Genomic DNA, 22271 nt, shown 5'->3' with positions numbered 1-22271 from the left:
GCATTTGCCCTTGCGACTGACAAATGGGAGGCCCAGGCACGTGATCCCTACATAGTAGGCTGCTTCGCCTTCACTGGGCACCCCTGCAGAAAGGTCTGCAGGCCCTGGAAACACTTCACCCAGGAGGAGAATGGATCTATACCGGAAACCATAGGCCCAAACTTGCTCTCTCCAACCTCTCTCAGGGAAGCTTCTGCCCTCAGGAATAAGGAGAAGAACTGACCGTTGCCTCACCTCCCATGCCACTCCCCTCCAGGAGACACCATAGGCCAAGGGGATTTCCCAACATGGGCAAAAGCTGTAGAAGTCAAATTGCTTTGAGCACCTAAACAGCGCTGACACAAATGGAGAGAGAGAGAGTGAGGACTGAACTGCTATCAGTCAGCAAGCCTCACAGATAGCAAGGTGCTTGGACCTGTTCATTCCTAGCGCCTAGCTCTCCTGAACTTCGCCTAGCTCTCCTGAACTTCGGCTCTAGGCAGCCTCCTGTGCGCACACCAATGCCACCTGAGCGTACATGCACACTCCTCCAGGACACACGCAAATATGCACTCAAGACTAGGTCTCTGCGTCTGCAACAGCCACGCAGCAAGAATCCGCGCACACGCCTACGCACACGGGAAAAAGAACTGCTGCCACAGTCCACCACACGGCTAACCAAAGCCTGTCTGCACCTTGAGAGTGTTTAGGCCTGGATCCTTTCAACATCCGGTACCAAAAATCATCAAAGGTCTGAAGAGCTGCTCAACAGCTCAGGCCTCTTGACTGGCTGAGAATCCATGGAGACTGGTGCATCCCGCTAAACACACTGCGCATATGCACATTAAGACTGGCAGGAGACCTCTAGCAGAACCAGAGACCGCTCCTCAGTGCAAGTGCCTCTCTGCAACTCTGCGGGACAGGGAACTGCCGGCGATGAGGAGGGGATTCCCCTGCTTATCCCGCCGGCGCTGCTAGGGAATTGAAAATGGCCGCCATTTCCACGCTGACAGGGACTTAGTGCTAGAGCCTGTCGTCTGCGAGGCTCGTTCTACCGATGCAGTCATGCTCAACGCAGGCCCCCCCCCCCCCCGCCCCAGCACCATGTCGCTTTTACCACACGCACACGTTGTTCCTCCCTGCACCTGTGAAACCATCAGCACCTCAACGGTAAGCCGGGCTACAGTCCCTCAGTGCCATGGAGCCAACACCCGGTCTCCTCCGCAGGCAGGGAAGCTGCTGAATAACCCCCATCACTGAGCTCCCCGAGCTGCTAAGGTAGCTCCCCCCAGAACCCCGATGCTGCACAGATTCTTCTGATAAGTTCCTCCTTCTCTTTTTACTTTTTTTTTTTTTTTTTTAAAGTTCCGATTCCGGGAGTGCAGGCCACGTGGCAGATCAGAAAAGAGCTAGAGCTAGACCACAGGCTATATCAGTCTCCTTTTGCCAAACTTTAGCAGCCCAGCCCAGGACAAACCATATAAAAGGGACGCTTCCTTGCTCCACTGGGCTTGCAGTGCAGAACTGGCGGCAGGTTCCACCGCTGTGTCCCTATGTACAGCGTCAGTGAAACTCTCTCTTCTCCATCTGCTGGCAGGGAAACGGGTGCTGTTCAGCAGACCACAACAGGTTGGAAGGCAAGCAGAGAGAAATGGAGCATCGACAGAATAAAAAGGCACATTTCCTCTGCCCAACTCAACAGTCTAACATCATGAAATGAAAAGGCAGCATTACCAACCCAGCCTCAGGGAATTCCAGGGCGACTACTTAGCAATCCACTCCCAAAATCAATCCAGTGCTTAACTGGTCACCTTCATGTGCATGACTAATGTTTATTACAAACAGAATTAAAAAGCACAAAAGCTTTAAGTACCTGCACTAGAACTACTGGGGATGGCCTACCCCCCACCTCCTCCGCCAGGCACCCTACCTTCCAGCCTTGTCCTGCCCCCCTCTGGGAGAATCACCTTGGGTTAGTTACCTGCCTTCTTCAGGCTATCCATGCTCATCAGGCAGACGATCACCATCCTGAAGATGAGGCGATCAGGAAGGTAAGGGTAGCCGTTCTCGTACTCCTCCTCATCCTCGCTTGCCAAGCTCTGGTTGGGGGAGGAGGGCAGGTAGAACAGGCAGAGATTGAAGTCCTCCAGTACCGACTGGCAGAGAGAAGTCAGCTCTAAGTCCACACAGCTTGGGGGACAAAAAACAAAAACGAAAAAAACAAAAACAAAAAAACGACATATCCCCATTACAAGGCCCGAGTCTTTCATGTCAGTCACATGGTCCTGCAACGTCATTGATCGGAGCACTCGGCTGTGAGCTCAAGACCCACCACTCCCCTTCCCCCAATGCTCACTGTGTGACCCAGAGCAAGGCACCTTCCCCATCTGTACTTGTGCTTCAAGTCGTAAGCTCGTTGGGGAAGCACCCGTATCATCTTGTCTAAGGGCTGCGTGCATCAATATAAACAACAGTGTCCAGGGCAAGGGCCGGCTCCTTCCCCCCCCCCCCCCCCCTCCTCCTATCAGATTCGGTTTCCGATACACCACTGGAGAAAGAACGCTACACGTCTCATAGATGGCCCGCAGAGCACAGTAGATAGCGCGGGATGAACCACGAACGCGCAGAAATGCCTCATCGTCTCAGGGCGGGCTCCTTTCCCTCGAGGACTGAATACATTAGGATCACGGGGCACTTAGAGCAGGACATCCCCTTTCTGACATGGGCACAAGATACCAGGAAGAGCACAAACCCTGCTCAAGGTTCAACGCTTTGCTTTGAGGTTTTTTTTTTACTTTAAAAATGCCTGCACTGAGCATCATTCTCACTTATATTTAAAGGTAGGAGGGCTACTACCTGACCTCAAACACCCCCCCCCCACGGCTGTGTCTGAATAAACGCCATCACTACCTGCTGTTTGGCTGCAAGAGGCTCTGTAGGTACATGAAGGCCACCAGCAGCTTTTTAATGTCTTTGCACCTGGAGAAACACACAGAAAAACAAATATATGTAAGTCTAACACTGAAAGACCAGCTTCTAAGTCCCTATACCCCCTCCTCATAACCTCCATTAATCTCGGGCAAACTGCTCTTACCTGGGCTCTTCTCCCCCATCACCAGCTCCTGGCAATTCACTGCACCATCTGCCCGGCACAGCCATCCTAAGACGGTGCGTCATGCCCCCTTCTCTAGCCAGCCCCAAATTTTGCCTAGAATCCTATCTTTTTGAGGCTGCGTGAAAATCTTAAAAACACTAGTTCTCTCTGATCATTGCCTTTTTGATTTTTTAACCATGTTTTTTTTTTTTTAATAATAAATACATTTCCTGAAGTCTCAACCTTATCAGTGGACTGCACAGTAAGCTCTACGCGGAGGGGACTCCCATTTGTGCATCTGTACAATGCTGTAGGTGTCAGAGTGCTGTAGAAATGGGCTGTGGTATTCGTAGTAGTAGGGCTGCCATTAGTGCAGAAAATCCGGGTAAAACGAACAGGACAGGGCTGGGATTCCCTCACTCCCAGATTTTGGATTTCTTTCCCAAACTCTGGCAATAGGGAGCATTTCATGATTTTAATCCCCCTCTTCTCCTGCCTGCCTCCCCTGCTCGCCAGGACCTCACCGCTTCTTGCTGGCAGACAGCTTCCTGGATTCGCACTTCCTCAGCTGCTGGTACATTTTCGCCGCCTTGTCATACAGTCTCTTCAGGTTCCCGTAAGCACCATCGAAGGACACTTCAGACTGGATACTGCCATTGAGTTTTACAAAATAAAAAAAAAAAAATCAATAATTAACAGCATAAAGGTAAGTGGCCGCGTCTGACATTTTTGTAAGAGAGTGTCCTTGAATGGGAAGTGGGAGGTGGGTAGGTGTCGACCCCCAAGATGGAATCTCTGGCAAGAGGACGGCAGACAGGCTGCCCCTTAAAATCTAATGCAGGAACGGAGGCATTGTGCTATTGGAGTTGATGAATCCCCGTGCTGGACTAGAGGCAGATTGTGCTTGCTAATACTTCTCTCCTGATGCACGCTTACAAGATAATAAAAATGTATTAGATGAAAAATGGAAAAAAAAAAAAGAAGTTTCAGGCCGGGAATCTGAGAATTACAGGATTAAGTGAGGCAGGAAGAGTTTGAGCACAGGAGAAGATGGGGGAACTCACCAGCGCAGGTAGCAGTACGTGGCTTCTACGTGATAATATCTACTCCCTGCCAAGGTCCCCAGCTGGTTAAAAGGCATCCCTGTAAGGAAAGAAAACCATAAACGCAGAAAATCAGCAAGCTAGTAAAAAAAAAAAGCAAGCACCGGACGATAGCTCAAAAGGCACACTACTGCCCCCCTCTGCAAAAATGCATTCTGTTACTCTTTAGAAAGTGTAATGCCCTACAATTCTCTAATAACTGTGTGCATGTGGGGGAGCCAGGGGGAGGGGACTCCGTGCCTAGATAAGCATCACAAGGGACAGTTGCCAGACGGGGGGGGGTGTCTAATTGGCCGACGCAGCTCAGAGGTAGCACCGCCTGCTCTGCTGCCTTGAACGAGCTCGGGCGCTGCTCCCTCCAGGAACAGTGGCCCACGGTGGAAGGTCACGGCACACGGGGCCTTGCAAGTACTCACAGACGCCGCCCACTGGCCCTGCCTCCCGCACAGGGAAGCCACCAGGCCTGAAGGAGAAACCCCACGAGCCCGTGAAAACGGTGGCGCGCGGAAAAAAAACATCCGGTGCTGACGTACCAATGTGGGGCGCGACGGAGAGCGCTTGGTAGTAGAACCTCTCGGCCAGCTGTTCCGTGTCCACGCCCGCTAACTCATTCTGATACCGAGCTGTACAGACGGAGGGAAAAGAAAAAGAAAAGCACGGTGCCATTACGCAGAACGATACGCTCCTTTCTCAAACCAGAAGCCCCAATCCCTTCCATCCCTGGCTAAGTTTTAATCGGCTCACTCGCTCCTCAGTTCTCTCTTGGTTTCACTCCCAGGCCTCCTCTTTGCCAAGCTAGGGCTCTCGATTTTATTTCAAATAATAGAAAAACCAAGAATGAAGAGCCTTAAAAATAAGGTACTGACACAACACCAGTTTCCCAAAGCTTTTAAAAGATCCCATAAAAAATATAAACCCTAGAATGTCATAAAATTGTCTTAATCATTTGCGCCTGTCCAGGGTACCCTCTCTCTCCCCCATGTAGCCCAGCCGTGGCACCTAGCAGCCAAAACCACGCACACGTTATCAGGGTCCCTGGGGAGGCTCGGCTGGTAACCTCGAGCTGAGGGCTCTTGCTGGGATGCCTGGGCTAGGTGGGAGGGGGAAAACCCTGGAGAGGTGCAAACAAAGGCTCACGGTATCAGGCTCATTAGAAGCCAATTCCAAGAGAGCAGGAGAAAGCTAGCGAGCCAAAAATATATAAAGCACTCAGTGACTGTTCACAGTAAGCGGGAGGATCCGCTCCCTGTACGCTGTTTTCACAGCACGGGGGCATCCGCTGGAAGGACAAGTTTGCCAAAGCTTAACCCCCTCACAAAAGTGGGTTAGTGCGAGGCTCCGGAGTACGTGGGCAAACTACAACCCACGTAAAGATGGCACGCACTTTTCTATATTAGAAGGAAGAATGGAAGTGCCCTTACCCAAATCGCCGAGATAAACCAGACACCGATGACAGGCCATCTGTGCCCAATCCATTTCTTTTGCGGAGGCCAGCACAGGCTTCTTACACCCTGCAGGCAGAGACCACCACTGTAAAGTCGGCTGTGTCGCAGCCCTCCCCTTCCCCTCCCCCCATCCCTTGACCCTCTCTTCACACAGTAAGCAGGGAGAGGGAAGCTGGGAACACGCTGCAAGAGCGGAGCAGGAACAAAATCACAGTGTGTAAAACCTCTGAAACGTTAACAGACTAATCACACTCAGCAAAGTTATCTCCATCAGGGTTCACTAGGTTTTCTCCTTACTAAAAATGACACAAGGCCTGCAACACAAACCAAGGAGGGACCGGCAGAAACGTCAGCATGCCATTTGGTAAGATTCCCAGGCGTTACTGCCCGGTAATCACAAAAAAAAAATCACAAGCGGATCCCCACATAACATGGATGGAACAGAGGACGGACTACTGACCTATGAGGGGGTCGGTCACGTGAGTCCAGTCGATGCAGCACTGGAGCTCCAGCTGGTAATGGGACTGGACGTAGAGCAGGAGGTGCTGGTAAAAGCCGATGCCGGCGACCAGGTGAGTCCGGTACGCACATTCCAGGGTACTGCGGCTGTGGATATGCTGCGTGTGCGTCAGGAAAAAAAATAAACAAACACACACACACAAGTGGACAAGACATTAAAAAAAAAAAAAAACGGAACCCATGCTACAACAATTCACTGGACGGAAGGGAAAGCAGAGCATTGCTCTTACTGGGAAGTCCTGTGACCAGCAGAAGAGATGCACTGCAGGTCTGGAAAAAAAAAACAAAACAAAAAAAACCAGCCTGCTTCCAAGAGGCTTAAGGATATAATCAACCGTTAAAGCAGAACCACCAAGGGTACAAAAGGGAATGCTCTCCCAGGAGGCTTCCCTTCCAGCATGGGGACCCATATTACTCGTGGACTCGTACAGGAGAATTAGCCATACAGAATTACCCAGGCGCCCCACTGCTTAAATGCTGGGTGACTGCTAAGTGGTTTGACAGTCTCTGGGCCTGGAAAACTCGCCACCACCTCAGATCAGCTTTTCTGACCCCTGCACATCCCCCATCCGCCTCTGGTTCCGTCTTCCTCTACCCCCGATGCGCGGTTACCTACTTTCTTATTGGCTTTGATGAGCTGGATGACTTCGTAGTACACCTTCCGCCACAGCAGCTCCTCCGCCTTCCTGCCGTAATCCACGGGGTGCAGGAACATGAGCTTCACGCACAGCTCACGCAGCCTAGCGAGGAGCAGGGGGGGGGAAAAAGCGGGGCACGCAGTCAATGCACACGCCGGAAACTGGGTGCACCAGCCCCGCCCTGGCGAGACAGAGCACGTGGCAGGCGACACGAAGAGAAATGTGGGGAGGATGAAGAGGAAGGCCTGGCAGGTTTCCATTTGATATTCTGACAATAAGCAAACTCAGTAAATGCTCTTCCCTTGTCTGCCTCTCACTTTAAACAACAATTTATCATCAGAAACAAACAAAACATTTTCCAGGAAGTCAGGGTAAGTAAAAGGAGACTGAAGAGAGGGATTCTGAGTAAACATCAACACCAGATTCTCATCCAGTCTGATGGCAAACTGGTGGCAAACTAGGAGACGCTGTGGGTAAAGATGAGAGAGAACAACCCAGCCACTAAAAACAGGAAATTATTAACCAATAAACAACAGGGGGAAGGCATTCAAAAATTAACTTCAGCTGGAAGGAGCAAATTCTTCTGTTCCCCCTTTTAAAAATTTCCCTTGCTTGATTTAGCCTTTGGCATTAACTCACCTAATAGGTCTGTTTTCCTAGTTTAATACCTTGTTTCACCCCAGTCTCTCTTCTTGCATCCAAACCAGTTCTACACGCCCTACATATCGTGTGACCTCTGTATCTGTCTCTACCGTGCCATTACTCCAGATCACTGCTATCACTTATTGTAATATAAATAGGAAAATTGGTTCTTACCTGCTACTTTTTGTTCCTGCAGTACCACAGATCAGTCCAGACTCCTGGGTTTTTGCCTCCCTGCCAGCAGATGGAGACAAAGAAAGTTCCACTTACACTGTACATAACCCAGTGAGCCACCTGCAGTCCCTCAGAATTGATCTCTGCCCAAGTCAAGATGACAACAACCTCCACAAATTTCTAAGCAAACTTCTAAGCAAATTCCATCCCCTCCAATGAGTCCGAAGACGGCGAAGTTGCCCAAAAAGACAATGGAAAATTTGTTTCACAAATTTAACATAAGCGATCAGCATTGACAACCTCCAATAACTCTGCACTATATACAAAGCAACATAACGAGCTGCGGACTCTCCCCCCCCCCCCCCCAGTAAATGGGCAGGTCTCTGGACCGATCTGTGGTACTACAGGAATGAAAAATAGCAGGTAAGAACCAATTTTTCCTTTCCCTGTACGTACCCCGATCAGTCCAGACTCCTGGGATGTACCTAAGCTCCCCTTAACTTGGGTGGGACCTGGAGAGTTCCGCTCGTAGAACACCCTCACTAAAGCACACGGAAGCCAGAGCCCCGATATCCAAGTGATAACGCCTAGTAAAAGTGGGCAACGACTTCCCAGCAGCCATCCAGCAAGTTTCATGTGAAGACAGCCGATGTGACTCAGCGCAGGAAGTCGCCTAAGAACGCATCAATTGCGCCCGTAAACCCCCTCTGGCAGCAGATGCCCTTTAAAAACGTAAGTCAACTCAATCGCTTCCTTCAGCCACCGCACAATTGAACCCTTAGAAGCCTTACTTCCCTTCTTTGGGCCACTCTACAATACAAAGAGGTGATGAGTTCCATGGAAATCATGTGACCTTTAGATACCTCAATAATGCATGCCTCCAATCTAAGAGCCTAAGCTCCCCAACATGAGGTACAGAGGAATCCAAATCCATAAAAGCTGGAAACTCTACTGACTAACTAGGATGGAAGGCCGAGACTACCTCAGGCAGAAAAGAAAGCACCATACATAAAGATACCCCCAAATCAGACATCTGTAGGAAGGCATCTCAACACGACAGCACCTGGAACTCCGAAATTCTCTGGCTGAACAAACAGCAACCAAGAAAACCACTTTAACCATAGCTCTCTTCAGTGGTTCAAACAGAGCCTCACACAATCCTCTAAGGACTACATTCAGATTCCAAGATGGACAAATGTTCCGCACCTGAGGACACAAGTTCTTAGCTCCCTGAAGGAACCATAGAACATCCGGATATGCAGACAGCGGAGACCCTTGCACCTTACCAATGTTGCAATCTGGACACTCAGAGGTAAGGGCCAGTCCCTTGACCAGAACCTTTCTGTAGAAAAGCCAAAATATGCAATACCGTAGCCTGAACAGACTGAGGCTGCATTCCGTCAACAGAAGACCAGGACTCAAAGATCCTCCAAATTCGTATATATTCCAAGGATAAAGGAGGTGGAAAGAACGCTTTGGAATATCCCCTCCATCTCAGTTGTCTCCTCTCAGAACCAAATCCATGAGACAGAAGTGAGCCACCTGATCCAAAAATATTGGGCCCTGGTGGAAAACAGTCAACTGATGTCCTAACCTCAGGGGCCCATCTATGGCCATGCTGATCAGATCTGGGAAGCACGGTTGATGTGGCCACTCTGGAGCTACCAGGATCAAGTTGCCTGGATGTTTCTCTATCCACCGTAATCCCTTGTCCACCAGAGGCCACGGGAGGGAAGACAAAGAATCCATCAAGTCCACGGCAGCACCAGAGCTCTGAATCCTTTGTACCGTGTTCTGTTCAGGGGCTGTAAAACCGCAACGCCTTTGTGTTCTCTTTGGCCGTGATATCCCCATCTTCCATGAGTGAGAGACATCGCTGCCTCTGACAGCTCCCATTCCCCGGGGTCTAACATTCTCCGACAGAGAATCCGTCTGAACGTTGTTCACTCCAGCAATGTGAGACACTACCAGCCGCTCCAAGTGCTGTTTTGCCCAGAGAATCAACTGCCGAGCCTCTCGTGCTCCTGCCTTTCTTGGTTCCGCCTTGATGGTTGATGTAGTGCACCATCGTCACATTGTTTGATAGCACCCGTACTGGAAAGCCACATAACCTTGGCAGACAGGCAAGCAACATAAAATCCACCGCTCTCGTCTCTGACCAATTGTTAAGCCATGAGGCCCTCCTGTTTCGACCACTGATCTTGCCATATCGCCCTCCATCCAGAGAGGCTTGCATTGATGGTGATTATTACCCAATTTAGAATCTCCAATATGGCACCACGCTCGAGACTAGTGCGAGAAAGAGGGGGAAGCCAGGGACAGTCTAACAGACGAGGAAGATTAAATTCTTCCAATAACTGATTCCAGCAGAAGAACCCCCTGCAGAGGCCGCATATGTGCCAATGTCCAATGCATTAATTCCAATGTCGATGTCACAGAACCCCGACCCATAAATAGTCCCAGACCCTGGGCACCAGCGATCTCTCTCTGTCAGAGTGTCAAACTGTGCTCCCAGATTCTCCAAAGTTTGTAAGAGAACTAAATGGCTCATTGATAGGTTCACCGCCCATCCTAGAGACTTCAAGAGCATCGGTACCTTTTGTACTGACTGTTGACAGAGGTCATTTGATTTTGCATGAATGAGCCAGTCATCTAGATACGGATACACCAACACACCCTCCTTTTGCAATGCGGCTGCCCCCACCACCATCACCTTAGTGAAGGTACGTGGAGCAGTCACCAGCCGAAGGGAAGGGCTCAAAATCAAAAATGTTCCCTTAGTACCATGAACTTCAGGAATCTCTGGTGCTCCAGCCTGATGGCTATATGCAGATAAGATTTGCCTCTATCAAGGCAAGAGATGCCAAGTACTCTCCCTTGTGTCCCGCCACGACGACAGATCTCAGAGTTGGACCGCAGAGTTTCCATGTGGAAACAGGGAACCTTAAGAGCTGCATTTACCTTCTTTAAATCCAATATCTTTTGAATTGGATACAGGGGGAAAAGAAACAGGATGCTTAACTTAAAATTGACCTCCGGCCACATAAGCGTGTTCAGGGTCTGAGCCAACAAACTCAGCAAGACATCTTTGTGAAAAAAAAGAAAAATCTAAGCAGAGTCCAAAGCGACTCCAAATCACATGCAATGTCTCCCTCTTCTAGAAGCGAGAAAGCCAATTCCCCATCAGAATCCACCGATGTCTCATGATCCACATCCCCTTGAATATTATCAGGGACAGCCTCCCTGCGGCATTTGCCTGCCATGACTGATAAATGGGAGGCCCAGGCACATGATCCCTACATAGTAGCTTGCTTCGCCTTCACTGGGCACCCCTGCAGAAAGGTCTGCAGGCCCTGGAAACATTTCACCCAGGAAGAGGAGGATGGATCTATACTGGAGTCCATAGGTCCAACCGTGCTCTCGCCAATCTCTCTCAGGGAAGCTTCTGCCCTCGGGAACAAGGGAGAACTGACCATTGCTTTGCCTCCCACTCCACTCCCCCTCCAGAGACACCATAGGCCGAGGGGATGTCCCAACATGGGCAAAAGCTGTAGTAGTCAAATCACTGAGCATCTAAACAGTAGTGATATGAACAGAGAGAGAGTGAGGACTGAACTGCTATCAGATGGCAAGCTTCACAGATAGCAAGGTGCTTGGACCTGTTCGTCCCTGGCGCCTAGCTCTCCTGAACTTCAGCTCTAAGCAGCCTCCTGTGCGCACACCAATGCCACCTGGTCATACAGGCACATCCCTCCAGGACGCATGCAAATAAATGCTGCAGTCTAGGTCGCAGCCTTAGGTGTTACCATATTGGAGGGTGGCTAATGTAACCCCAATATTTAAAAAGGGCTCCAGGGGCGATCAGGAAACTACAGACCGGTTAGCCTGACTTCAGTGCCAGGAAAAATAGTGGAAAGTGTTCTAAACATCAAAATCACAGAACATATAGGTTCCATATTAGGAGCTACTGACCAGGAAAAAGATCTAGGCATCATAGTGGATAACACATTGAAATCATCGGCTCAGTGTGCTGTAGCAGTCAAAAAAGCAAACAATGTTATGAATTATTAGGAAGGGAATGCTGAATAAAATGGAAAATGTCATAATGCCGCTGTATAGCTCCATGGTGAGATCGCACCTTGAATACTGTGTACAATTCTGGTCGCCGCATCTCAAAAAAGATATTGTTGCAATGGAGAAGGTACAGAGAAGGGCGACCAAAATGATAAAGGAAATGGAACAGCTCCCCTATGAGGAAAGGCTGAAGAGGTTAGGGCTGTTCAGCTTGGAGAAGAGACGGCTGAAGGGGGATATGATAGAAGTCTTTAAGATCATGAGAGGTCTAGAATGGGTAAATGTGAATTGGTTATTTACACTTTCAGATAATAGAAAGACTAGGGGGCACTCCATGAAGTTAGCAAGTAGCACATTTAAAACTGATCAGAGAAAATTCTTTCACTCAACGCACAATTAAACTCTGGAATTTGATGCCAGTGGATGTGGTTAGTGCAGTTAGTGTAGCTGGGTTTAAAAAAGGTTTGGGATAAGTTCTTGGAGGAGAAGTCCATTACCTGCTATTAATCAAGTTGACTTAGAAAATAGCCACTGCTATTACTAGCATCAATAGTATGGAATATACTTAGTTTTTGGGTACTTGCCAGGTACTCTTTCACCTGGATTGGCCACTGTTGGAAACAGGATGCTGGGCTTGATGGACCCTTGGTCTGTCCCAGAATGGCATGTTCTTATGTTCTTAAATACCCACGCAAATATGTGCTCAAGTCTAGGTCACAGATGTAGACACTCAAATCTAGGCCGTGGCCTTACACACACAGGTCCTAGCACATGCAACCGCCACACGGTGAGAATGCGCGCACAAGCCTACGCACGTGAGAAAAGAAATGCTGCAGTGGCCTACCACACAGCTAAGTAAAGCCTGCCTGCACCTTCAGTGCGAATAGGCCCAGATCCGTTTAACATCCAGCAACGAAAATCATCAGCCTGAAGAGCTTCTCAACAGCTCAGGCCTCTTGATTGGCCGAGAATCCATGGAGACCGGGGCCAAGAGCCAGCATCTCGCTAAATACGCTTTGCGCATAAGCAAATTAAAACCGGCAGACCTCTACTCCTCCTCAGTGCAAGTGCCTGCCTGCACCTCTGCGGGTCAGGAACTGCCGGCAATAGTTCAGGAGGGGATTCCCCTGCCTCTCCTGCCAACGCTGCTAGGGAACAAAAAAAAAAAAGAAAGCCTCAGTGCTAGACCCAGTCATCCGTGAGGCTTGTTCCACCGGTGCGGCCATGCTTGACGAAGACCCCTGAATGCTTTTGCTGCACGCACACGGTTTTCCTCCCCGCACTCGTGGCACTACCAGCACCTCAACGGCAAGCAGGGGAACAGTCCCTCAGAGCCAACAACTGGTTTCCTCCGCAGGCAGAGAAAAACCCCGTCGCTGAGTTCCCCGAGCTGCTAGGGTAGTTTCCCCCCTGGAACATCACTGCTGCACAGATTCCTCTACCTAGTTCCTTGTTTTCAGTGAGTTAAAAAAAAAAAAAAAAGAGAGAGAACAAATAAAGATACAGAGAAACCAATAATTTCCTTTGGTGCAGAGGTTCAGGTTCCAGGAGCGCAGGCCGCATGACAGATCAGAAAAGAGCCAGACTTACAATACCTACTTCCTAGAATGGAACACAGAGCTGCGAGTAGGAAAAAAGGAAAATCAGCCAAATTTAAAAAGGGTCAGACTAAAAAACAGCTGCCCTGAACCTGTAGCTGCCTCAGCAGCCTCGTGAAGGGGAGGGATCTGGACCACCAGATTTACATCCCACAGAAGAAAGGAGCAAGCATACAAAAGCGTCACCAACCCCCAGCTCGTCCACCTCGACCAGACAGGGAAGGACCCACTAGGACACTGGGAGGAAGGCTCATAAATCCAAAACAATCTCCTGACTGCTGAACTGCAGGTTTTGCACCATCTGCCATCTGCCTGAGACAGAGAAATACTGAGAGACTGCAGGTGGCACACTGGGTTATGTACAGTGACAGTGAAACTCTGTCTCCATCTGCTGGTAGGGAGGCAAAACCCAGGAGTCTGGACTGATCTGGGTATGAACAGGGAACTGCTTTTAATTACACTGTACAAATATAACTCAACATCTTAATAAAAGTCCTTCAGGGAAGAAACTGCAAACCACCACAAGTGGATAGCAACAGACCAGTAAGTGATAGCAGACTCAAGATTCATGTCACTTCCCAAGAACTGTTGCTGCATCGACAGGGACTTACTTGTTCCTCAGGCTGATGTTCTCAGGTTTGAAGACCTCTTGATAAGCAGTCTTATTAGAAAGGATGAGATCCACCTTATGTACTGCCTCCACCACCGCCCTGCGCCAGGGTAAGAGAGAAAGATGTTAATACTAGCAGACCCGTCAGCTCTCTACATCCAAAACTCACTACCCCTGCCCTGAGGATCTCAGCATCACTTCAGGTAACACCCAGGGCAAGACGCACACAGTGGAAAAGATGGCAAGGACCAGCAATTCAATTTACTTACTTATGACTTGCCTAACGTAACTAAGTCATTCTAAGCAAGTACCAGTATTCACATTAAAAATAGAGCAAACAAAAAAAAATTGTAAAAATAGGATAAAATACAAAATAGCCATCTGAGAAGTCATCCAAACAACTGCAAAAAAAAAAAAGTGTTTTTAATGTCTTCCAGAATAGTTTAAGATCTGGCATCTCGCAAAGTTCAACTGGGAACGTGTTCCACAGCGTAGGACCTACAGGTCAAGTTCTTTGTAGGAAAGGCACTGCTAGCAGCTGCAGACTTTCGGAGCACAAAGAACATGGAACATAAAACTGTAGCAGATCCCTTCAGATATTGCAGGCTGCCATTCTGTAAAATTCAAATACTAAATCTTCAAAGCAAATTCTAAAAACTGGCAGCCAATGGAAATTCTGCAGCATTAGGGTAATATGGTCTCTATAACCATGTGGGTTAATAAGGCACGCAGTAGAATGACTCAGATACAGGGCCTCAGTCTTGCTTAAGTTTAACAGGAGATCATTATACTTTAACCATGTGTTAATATGTTGGAGACACCTAGCAAGTACTCTACAGAGGCAACAGAGGCACAGGGCAAATCAGCTGAATCATCTGCAGAGATTTTATAGAAAATCCCACAACCTATTGTCCTGCAACTGAAACCCTTAGTAGTGACTAAGAGGCTCTTCTTAAGAACCAAACACCCAAAGAGAAGAGGTAGGAACAACAGCTGCATCTCCCTAAGGGGGCTGGAATGAGAGGCAGAGCCTGGGAATTGAGGCAACACAAGAGGGATCTTCCTAGGAAAAGGGCTTGGGCCCTAGTATGCAGGGATCAGAGGCAGCAGCACTGACAAGGGGATGATCACCTGTTCATGGCTCCAGAATGGATAGGGGGAAGCCCTCAGATGTGTGGATGAGCGCTAGCATGAGCACCTTGAAAGGGAACAGTGGCCACTCTTCATCACTTGGCATCCTTTTGCACTACCATGATAATCACAAAAGTTTTGACATTCCACAATTCCATGAACTAAAGGGCAGAATTCCTTTTTCTCCACAGCTCTCGACCTTCTGCACGGTCATTGCACCGCAAACGAAAGCTTCCCGTCGTCCACCCCATCGATCTGTATGCATCGGCTGCATGTACCCATCCGTACACATTTCTGAGCAAGCACCATTCAAGGAGTTATGTCTCGCTGGCCAGACTTCCGGCTCCCTCCCTAAACAATAAAGCTGGAACCTTCCATGTTTCTCATAATTGTGGGATGACATCAGAAAGAACCATCTGTGATGTCATCAGCAATGCACAGCCAGTGCACAAGGCTGACAGAATGCCCATGATTTTGAGCTCCCTTGAATGGAGTGCCCATGCTAGAACCCTCCAACTGTCTGTCCTTTCAGACTGACAGCCTGGAGAAATAGGGGAGGAATACAGATGACCTCGACAGCCACAGCCCTTTATGTTGAGGTCACTGCAGGGGTGTATCTAGGGTGACGTCAGCTTTGAAACCTGACTCCGTCTCCAACTGCTAGCAGGGGAGCACATAACCCATTGGTCCTGAATCCATCTGGCTACACGCCAGGAAAGCACAGAGTCCAGTGGCTCCAGAAGGACAACTGTCAGTTCAGCTGGGTCATAGTTCCGGGATATAAACAGAGAACAGGACAGCATCCACTGAAGAAATCCATTCAGGTCCCTGGGACCAGTGGCCAAAACACTCCCAGCCCAATAGGAAAAGATGTCCAACAATTGTTGAAAACCAGCCTGATACAACAGAAAGAAAAGTGATTTTAAAGGAAGAAAAAACAACCAAAAAACCACACACAGTTGTTTCAACCAGTTAATACATCAGTCACACTTAAAGGGGGGGGGGGGGGGGGGTCACTCCTACGTTCTGCTTCTACAGCACCTCCTGCTGGCGGAAAGAAAAAACACTGGAAGTATCTGCACACTGCTGCAGCAGTACTGGGTTTGCATGCATGGGAAAGTTCTGAAGAGCACAGGATGGAGTTTTCATAAAAGCAAAGGGAACAGGGTAAAGCGAGGAAGAGAAACAGAAGTAGATAGAACATTCCTTCACGCCATGTCTTAACCCCAGGATTATTATGGGCAAAGCGTTGCCTACTACTACTTTTCCATGTCAAATCTCTAGATATCCAATTTATAGCAAATAAACTGCACAATACTGCAGTTTCATTAGATTTATGGTAGAACTGTACCTCTGGCCTTAAAACCATCTGAGGGCTAATTAGGTACATGCACATCTGTGGGGAGGGGAACTCACTCTCTCACTTCCAAGAAAATATTTCTAGGTCCTGCTGGTGATTCTAACTGCTCTCATGCCATCTCCACACTCCCCTTCTTCATATGCAGTCACTGGACTTCAAAACCAATAGCCTCAAAGAACTGCATTGCAATCAATTATGATTCGACATACAAAGCGAATAAAGGCCGTTTTGGGTATCCTGCCATTATGCTACCCCACAATAAAGCTACACCACCAAGATCCGGAGCCAAGCTGCAATTATGACTAGATCCCGACACTGCTGGAATATAAATCAGCAGAGACTAACTTCCATGTTCATTATTCCCAAGTCAGCAAACGTGTAACGCCTTCCTGTGCACTTTGATTTAAAACATAAGAGATCCAGTAGGTTCTACAGAACCTGCTGCCGGATATATGCGCGAGAGATCTGCTCACCAAGGAACAAGTTAAAAAAAAAAATCAGAAAATAATACAAGTAAAATTATTCTTTTTTCCCCCAAATACTTCTAAGAGACAATGGCCCTTACTAGTGGCAAAACAGAAGCAGCTCTCAGAGTGTCACACAGTGTTAAGAGGTCCGAAGAGGACCATCCAACACCTCGGAAAACAAAATGAAACCACCTGTGTCATGATCATGAAGAAGCTGCAATCCCGGAGGTATTGACAGAGAATCATGGTGCAGCCAAAAGACATTAAAACAGAGGTGGCTTGCCTTGCAGCCCAGTTCTATTTACCTCAAGAGAGAGAAGATGAACTGGACGATATATTACTGTTCCAGGACAAAATCAAATTCACTAATAAACTAGAAAACGCTCTGCAAAGATGCAAACGAGTCAGGCACACAATCTGAGAATCTGGGGGGATTCCAGAGGGAATGGAAGGTGATGACTTATGAAGACACATCTGCAAAAGCTATTGGAAATTCAGTTTATGAAAGAGGACAGCGTGCCTTCCCATAACACTAGCAACCAAAAATACCCATGATCAGTAGTTATTCGTATCTTGAGCTATGCTCAATGACTGGAAACCCTGGAAAAAAAATCAAGGTACAGCATCTGTACTGTAGGAAGGAAAGGAAAGATTTTTTGATTGCCACAGATCTAAATTAAGTCACAGCTCAGGAAGAGAATATGTCTCTGGCAATGTGAAAGCAACTATGAAACACAACAGCAAGGAAAAGTGAGGATCTGTTAGGCTGCAGTCAGGCACTGCCTTTTTCTCAACTCTTGATTTTTTACAATTTGTTTATAAACAGGACTTCATCTCGGGACCAATTCTCAAGCTTCCCTCAATCCACGATTTAGTCTACTTGGGTACAGATGTGTAAACCACAGTACGGCACTGCAGCCAATACCAACACTATGTGAAAGCAAGGGGTTCATTAAAGCGCATTTCTCTGTTCAGCAGCTTGGTCTGGACAGCTTCAGTGAGAGACTAACATACAAAACACCCACATCAAAATGAATAACACTTTTCAAATTTTGTAATCTCTATAGATATTATAGTATACCACTACTGGCATTTATAGCAAATTATCCAGTTTGGGGACAATAAAATAAAATACACTATTTAACTAAAGGATTGAACCCCACACAAATATAATCCACTTTAAGATTTTTGCACATATCAACAAAACAAAGGCAGGACTGCTTTCAAATGACCAGCATTGTCCAAATAACTATTAAAATTAGTTTTGCCTTCATTTGTTGACATGAACAAAAAATCTTAAAGTGGATTACTTGTGAAACCGCTGGTTTTTGTTTTTTTAAAAACAGATTTTTCTTTGCTTGCAGACCTGTGAGAAATCTTAGAATGGTGAACTGGTGGAAACAAAAATCCATGTGTTAAAAATAATCACATGAATACCGTATTAGTTCACCAAAGTGTTCTTGGAAAGCTAATTCAAAAGTGACTGCTGATACAAATGGAAGGATTTTGAACATTATTTCATTAACACAAAAATTCAAAGAATTATTAGAAGAAATTTAGCATATATATTGCTTCTTAGAACTAGGCCATTTACAACAATAATTGAAAGAATAGAGGAATATTGTTCATTTGAGTTGTTAAACATAAAGATCTTAGTACTACATGTATTATTTATTCGTAACGATTGTTTATACTGTTTTTATTATGTGCTGTTATAATAAGGGTGTTTTAATGTGGGATGTGATGTGTGAATGATAATGACTGTTGGGTTTGTATGTAGGTATGGTTTTATCTTATTTGTAAGAATTGTTAACTGAACTTATGAGGCTCAGTCTCCAAAAGGAAGTATAATTAGATACTACTGAGTAGAGTTCAATCCATTAGTTAAGAGTGTATATACATGTGTGTGTCCCAACACCCTGCTCCTAACATGTACACAAGCCAATCAATTTAATAAACACATACCATTTGTTGACTTATAAAGCAAATGCAAAGTTTGTCTGGGGTATGAAAGAAAATGCTTAGGATGTAGCATTGCCAGCCAGATGTGTGCCTCATTATTAATAAAGTATAAATAACAAGTACTATGAGTATTATTATTGCAATCAAGACTGTTGAAAAAGGCAAACAGCAAGTTTGCTAAATTCTACACAAACTGTCTTTGCGCTCAACTGGAAGGAATCAAATGCACTCTAAGTTCAGAACTATTATGGCCCTGCCTGGAACGTTAACTGGAATTAAATGTCCAGTCAAACAGAACCAGGAAATGACCAGAGGGACATGGTGACTTGACAAACTAAAAATGCAGAAAATGACAGTAGATTGAGACTGCAAGGCCACACTAGTCTACCCATGTTTGATGAAATTTGCAATTTATCAAGGCGGCATCACCCACTATGCAAACCTTTGTTTAAATTAAGCTTCAAGTATTCCATTCAACGTGCTTAAAGGTCGACCAAAGTAAACATCAAATCTTTGTACACAAAGATATTAGCTGAGACATCTCAAAGACCGGTTTTGATCTGTTCACGTTTCATATTTGGAGTGGCTGATGGTGTCATAACAAGAAGATGAACTCATGGGGCAGACCAAAAGAACAGTTGCTACCTGATATGTTGTGGGGTTTGTTTCTTTTGTTTTCTTTTTTCTCCAAAGTTTTCAGGTGTAATAGAGGAGTTTTCAAAGTATACATGATTGCAGATTTCAATGCGTGTTAAAAACACACATTTTCTTGGCTCATACATTGTTATTTTTTATACCGCTTTAAAACAACTCATTTTTCATACACTGGTATAGGGCATGCAATTTTGTTAATCTTGTCCACTATAACAAATCCACAGGATGAAGTCTCTAATCAGAAGATGCAAAAAAAAAATAAATTCAAGCCTTGACTATGAGGATGGTAACTTTGGATTTATACAGAATAAGATTAAAAAAGCACTGCACGATGTAGTAGTTCAGACATCAATACTGTCACCTTCTGGTGATGGATAGTACATTTCTGTTAGACCTTCAATATTTAAACCATTTCACAAATTAACAGAGAACGTCACCCCACTTTCCCCTGACCAGGCCAAGCAGAAACTTATATGGCTCACACACTGAAGAGAGGAAGGGGACCACACCTTATGGGAGGGCACCCAATCTCATCCAGTTTATTTATAAAGTGCTGATCCCAAAATACCCAGAGCGGTACGCATAACAAATAAAATGCCAAAGTGGAGATTCATGCGAGGTGCGGGAACAGTCACTTCCCTGCCCTGAGGTGCGCAAACATTCATCCAGGCCAACGTTGCGCTTCTCAGCTCTGAACAAAATGCACTGGGCTGCGTGTGCGAAACCATGAACCCCTTCCAAACAGAGAGGATGCTTCCTTTAACTCTCACACATCCAATGGGGGTCCCCTCCCCAGCTTCCCACCCACTCTCTCTTTCCCTCCACCCTCTTGCTCCTCTCACCCTCTGGGGGCTCCCTTGGCCGGGTTCACCCCCTTCCCTCCCCTCTCTCCTCCGGTTGACGGGTTTTGGCATTCCCTCCTCCCTCTCACCGGTAGAGCCGCTTGGTGTGCAGGACCTTGGCCTCAGGCTCGCCGTCGGTCGCCCCCTGACTCATGGCGGCGCCGGACCCCTCCCCTCACCACCAGCAGCAGACACCGCCCCCAGCAAGGGGGCTCCGCTCCGCTCAGCAGCCGCGCCTCCGCTCCCCGGCCTCCGCCATGTCTGCCCCGCAAACCCCGCGAGAGCTGAGCGCGGCCGCCAAGTCTCGCGAGAGCCGCCGGCTGCGCGCCGCAAACACCGCGAGAGCTGATGGCCTCCCCAGGCGTCAAGAAACTTTATTGAGACAGCGCTGCATAGGCAAATATATCTCATGACTATTCAACACAAATCTCTGAAGAACCTAGCAGGCACTTGGGGTCCACCAAGAACAGGGTTGGGGGGGGCCTCTGGTCTAAAGCTAATGCAAAAGATCCCTGTGCAAAATCTTCAGAGGGATAGCCGTGTCAGTCCTGTGTAGCAAAAATGACAGGAGCTTAGTGGCACCTTATAGACTAACCAATGGTGCAAACAACAGGACATCATCCCTAAAGGACTCAGGGTAAAAAAATCTTCTAGAATCCACACACCATACAATCTATGGAGACACATTGTGCTATATGCTCTCCAAGAAACTACTCAATCAGCATCCTACTCATCAGACCCGGCACGACTGGGTGTGCATACCGTGCACTTACACAAAGTGGCACACCAGGGAAGGGGGGCAGCGGGCTGGCGGCAGAGCCTAACCCGCCGGCAGCCAAAGAAGGGAAGAAGCCGCCAGCAGCTGAACATGAGAGGCCCATGTTCCCTTTATTTGCATGCGTACATGTGCGCCAGCAAACCGTTTTTCTCGCAGGCACGCACAGCTTCCATTCCCCGCCAAGCAGAAAGGTCGGTGGGCCATGATGGAGTTCATCCCACCACACAACAGGAGGCCCACGGGAGGGGGGGGGGGGAGCCATGATGGAGCTCAGCCCACCACAGCCTGATGACAACAGGAGGGCATGTGTGTATGTGCGTGTGCTTGAATGCATGTGTGAGTGAGCCTGTGTGTGTCTCTGTGTGAAAGCCTATGTATGTGAGACAGAAAGAGGGAGCCTGTGTATGTGGGAGAGAGTGTGTGAGAGAACAAATGTGTTATTGTGCATGTGTGTGAGAGAGAAGATAGGGTGACTGGAAATCAGAAGATCCCAAGTATGGAGAGCAGGAGGTTTTTTAATCCTTATTAGTTTTAATTATTGGGTGTAATTTGATGTTTCTACTCTTTTGAAATATTTAATTTTTTTGGGGGGGGGGGAATAGAACATTTTTTAATTATTGGATTTCTTATTCATCAGATGTTTTGAATGTTTTGTTTTATTGATGTTTGGGAAATTTTATATATTCTGTTATTAACTGTTTTGAAATACTCTTTTTATGAATATGACTTTACTATTATGATTGATGTTTTATATTCCTTGATTTTATTTAATAATATGTGTAGTGTTGCCTTTTCATAGATAAGATTGTTAGGGTTGTTTTGGTATGGGAGGTTTTATATTATAAAGGTAATTCTGTTTGTTCATGGCGTTCTGAGGGCCAAGTTCACACCCAACATGCATTGCAGAGTTTTGCTATTGTTGTGCATGTTGCATGCACAAAAATTGCATGTTGTGCTATTTTTGCCTCAGCAGACTATATTTTTTAATGTTCTTTTTCATGTAAAATTTGTTATAAATGCATAATTTAATTATGTGTGTCTGTAAAGAGTGTGGGATTGTGTGTGCAAGGCTGTAAGGTTTGCCTAGGGTACCTAATACCATCCCTATCCATGGGTTCTGGGGTGGGGGGTTGCTTGTCAGTTTTTAAGAATATAGATTGTAGGAGGGACCTTGGATTTATTTGATGGGCCTGGGACAGAC

General features: G+C 47.0%; 1 protein-coding gene across 1 annotated transcript in view; it reads right to left on the bottom strand.

Moving 5' to 3' along the window:
• Window positions 1–20556, bottom strand: part of SMG5 (SMG5 nonsense mediated mRNA decay factor) — a 49541-nt gene extending 28985 nt beyond the window's left edge. Inside the window, exons 1-10 of the mRNA XM_029580435.1 lie at window positions 20382–20556; window positions 13878–13976; window positions 6757–6880; window positions 6082–6238; window positions 5598–5687; window positions 4710–4799; window positions 4138–4216; window positions 3598–3723; window positions 2890–2958; window positions 1961–2169 (exon numbers count right to left, since the gene is read on the bottom strand). Of these exons, the coding sequence (XP_029436295.1) occupies window positions 1961–2169; window positions 2890–2958; window positions 3598–3723; window positions 4138–4216; window positions 4710–4799; window positions 5598–5687; window positions 6082–6238; window positions 6757–6880; window positions 13878–13976; window positions 20382–20446 (1108 nt within the window). The 5' untranslated portion in view covers window positions 20447–20556. The remainder of the gene's footprint in view (window positions 1–1960; window positions 2170–2889; window positions 2959–3597; window positions 3724–4137; window positions 4217–4709; window positions 4800–5597; window positions 5688–6081; window positions 6239–6756; window positions 6881–13877; window positions 13977–20381) is intronic.
• Between the last annotated feature and the right edge of the window lie 1715 nt (window positions 20557–22271).

The sequence above is a fragment of the Rhinatrema bivittatum genome, chromosome 16 (assembly GCF_901001135.1).
Source record: "Rhinatrema bivittatum chromosome 16, aRhiBiv1.1, whole genome shotgun sequence".
Classification (NCBI taxonomy): domain Eukaryota; kingdom Metazoa; phylum Chordata; class Amphibia; order Gymnophiona; family Rhinatrematidae; genus Rhinatrema; species Rhinatrema bivittatum.
This window is presented reverse-complemented; position numbering and strand designations above follow the sequence as displayed.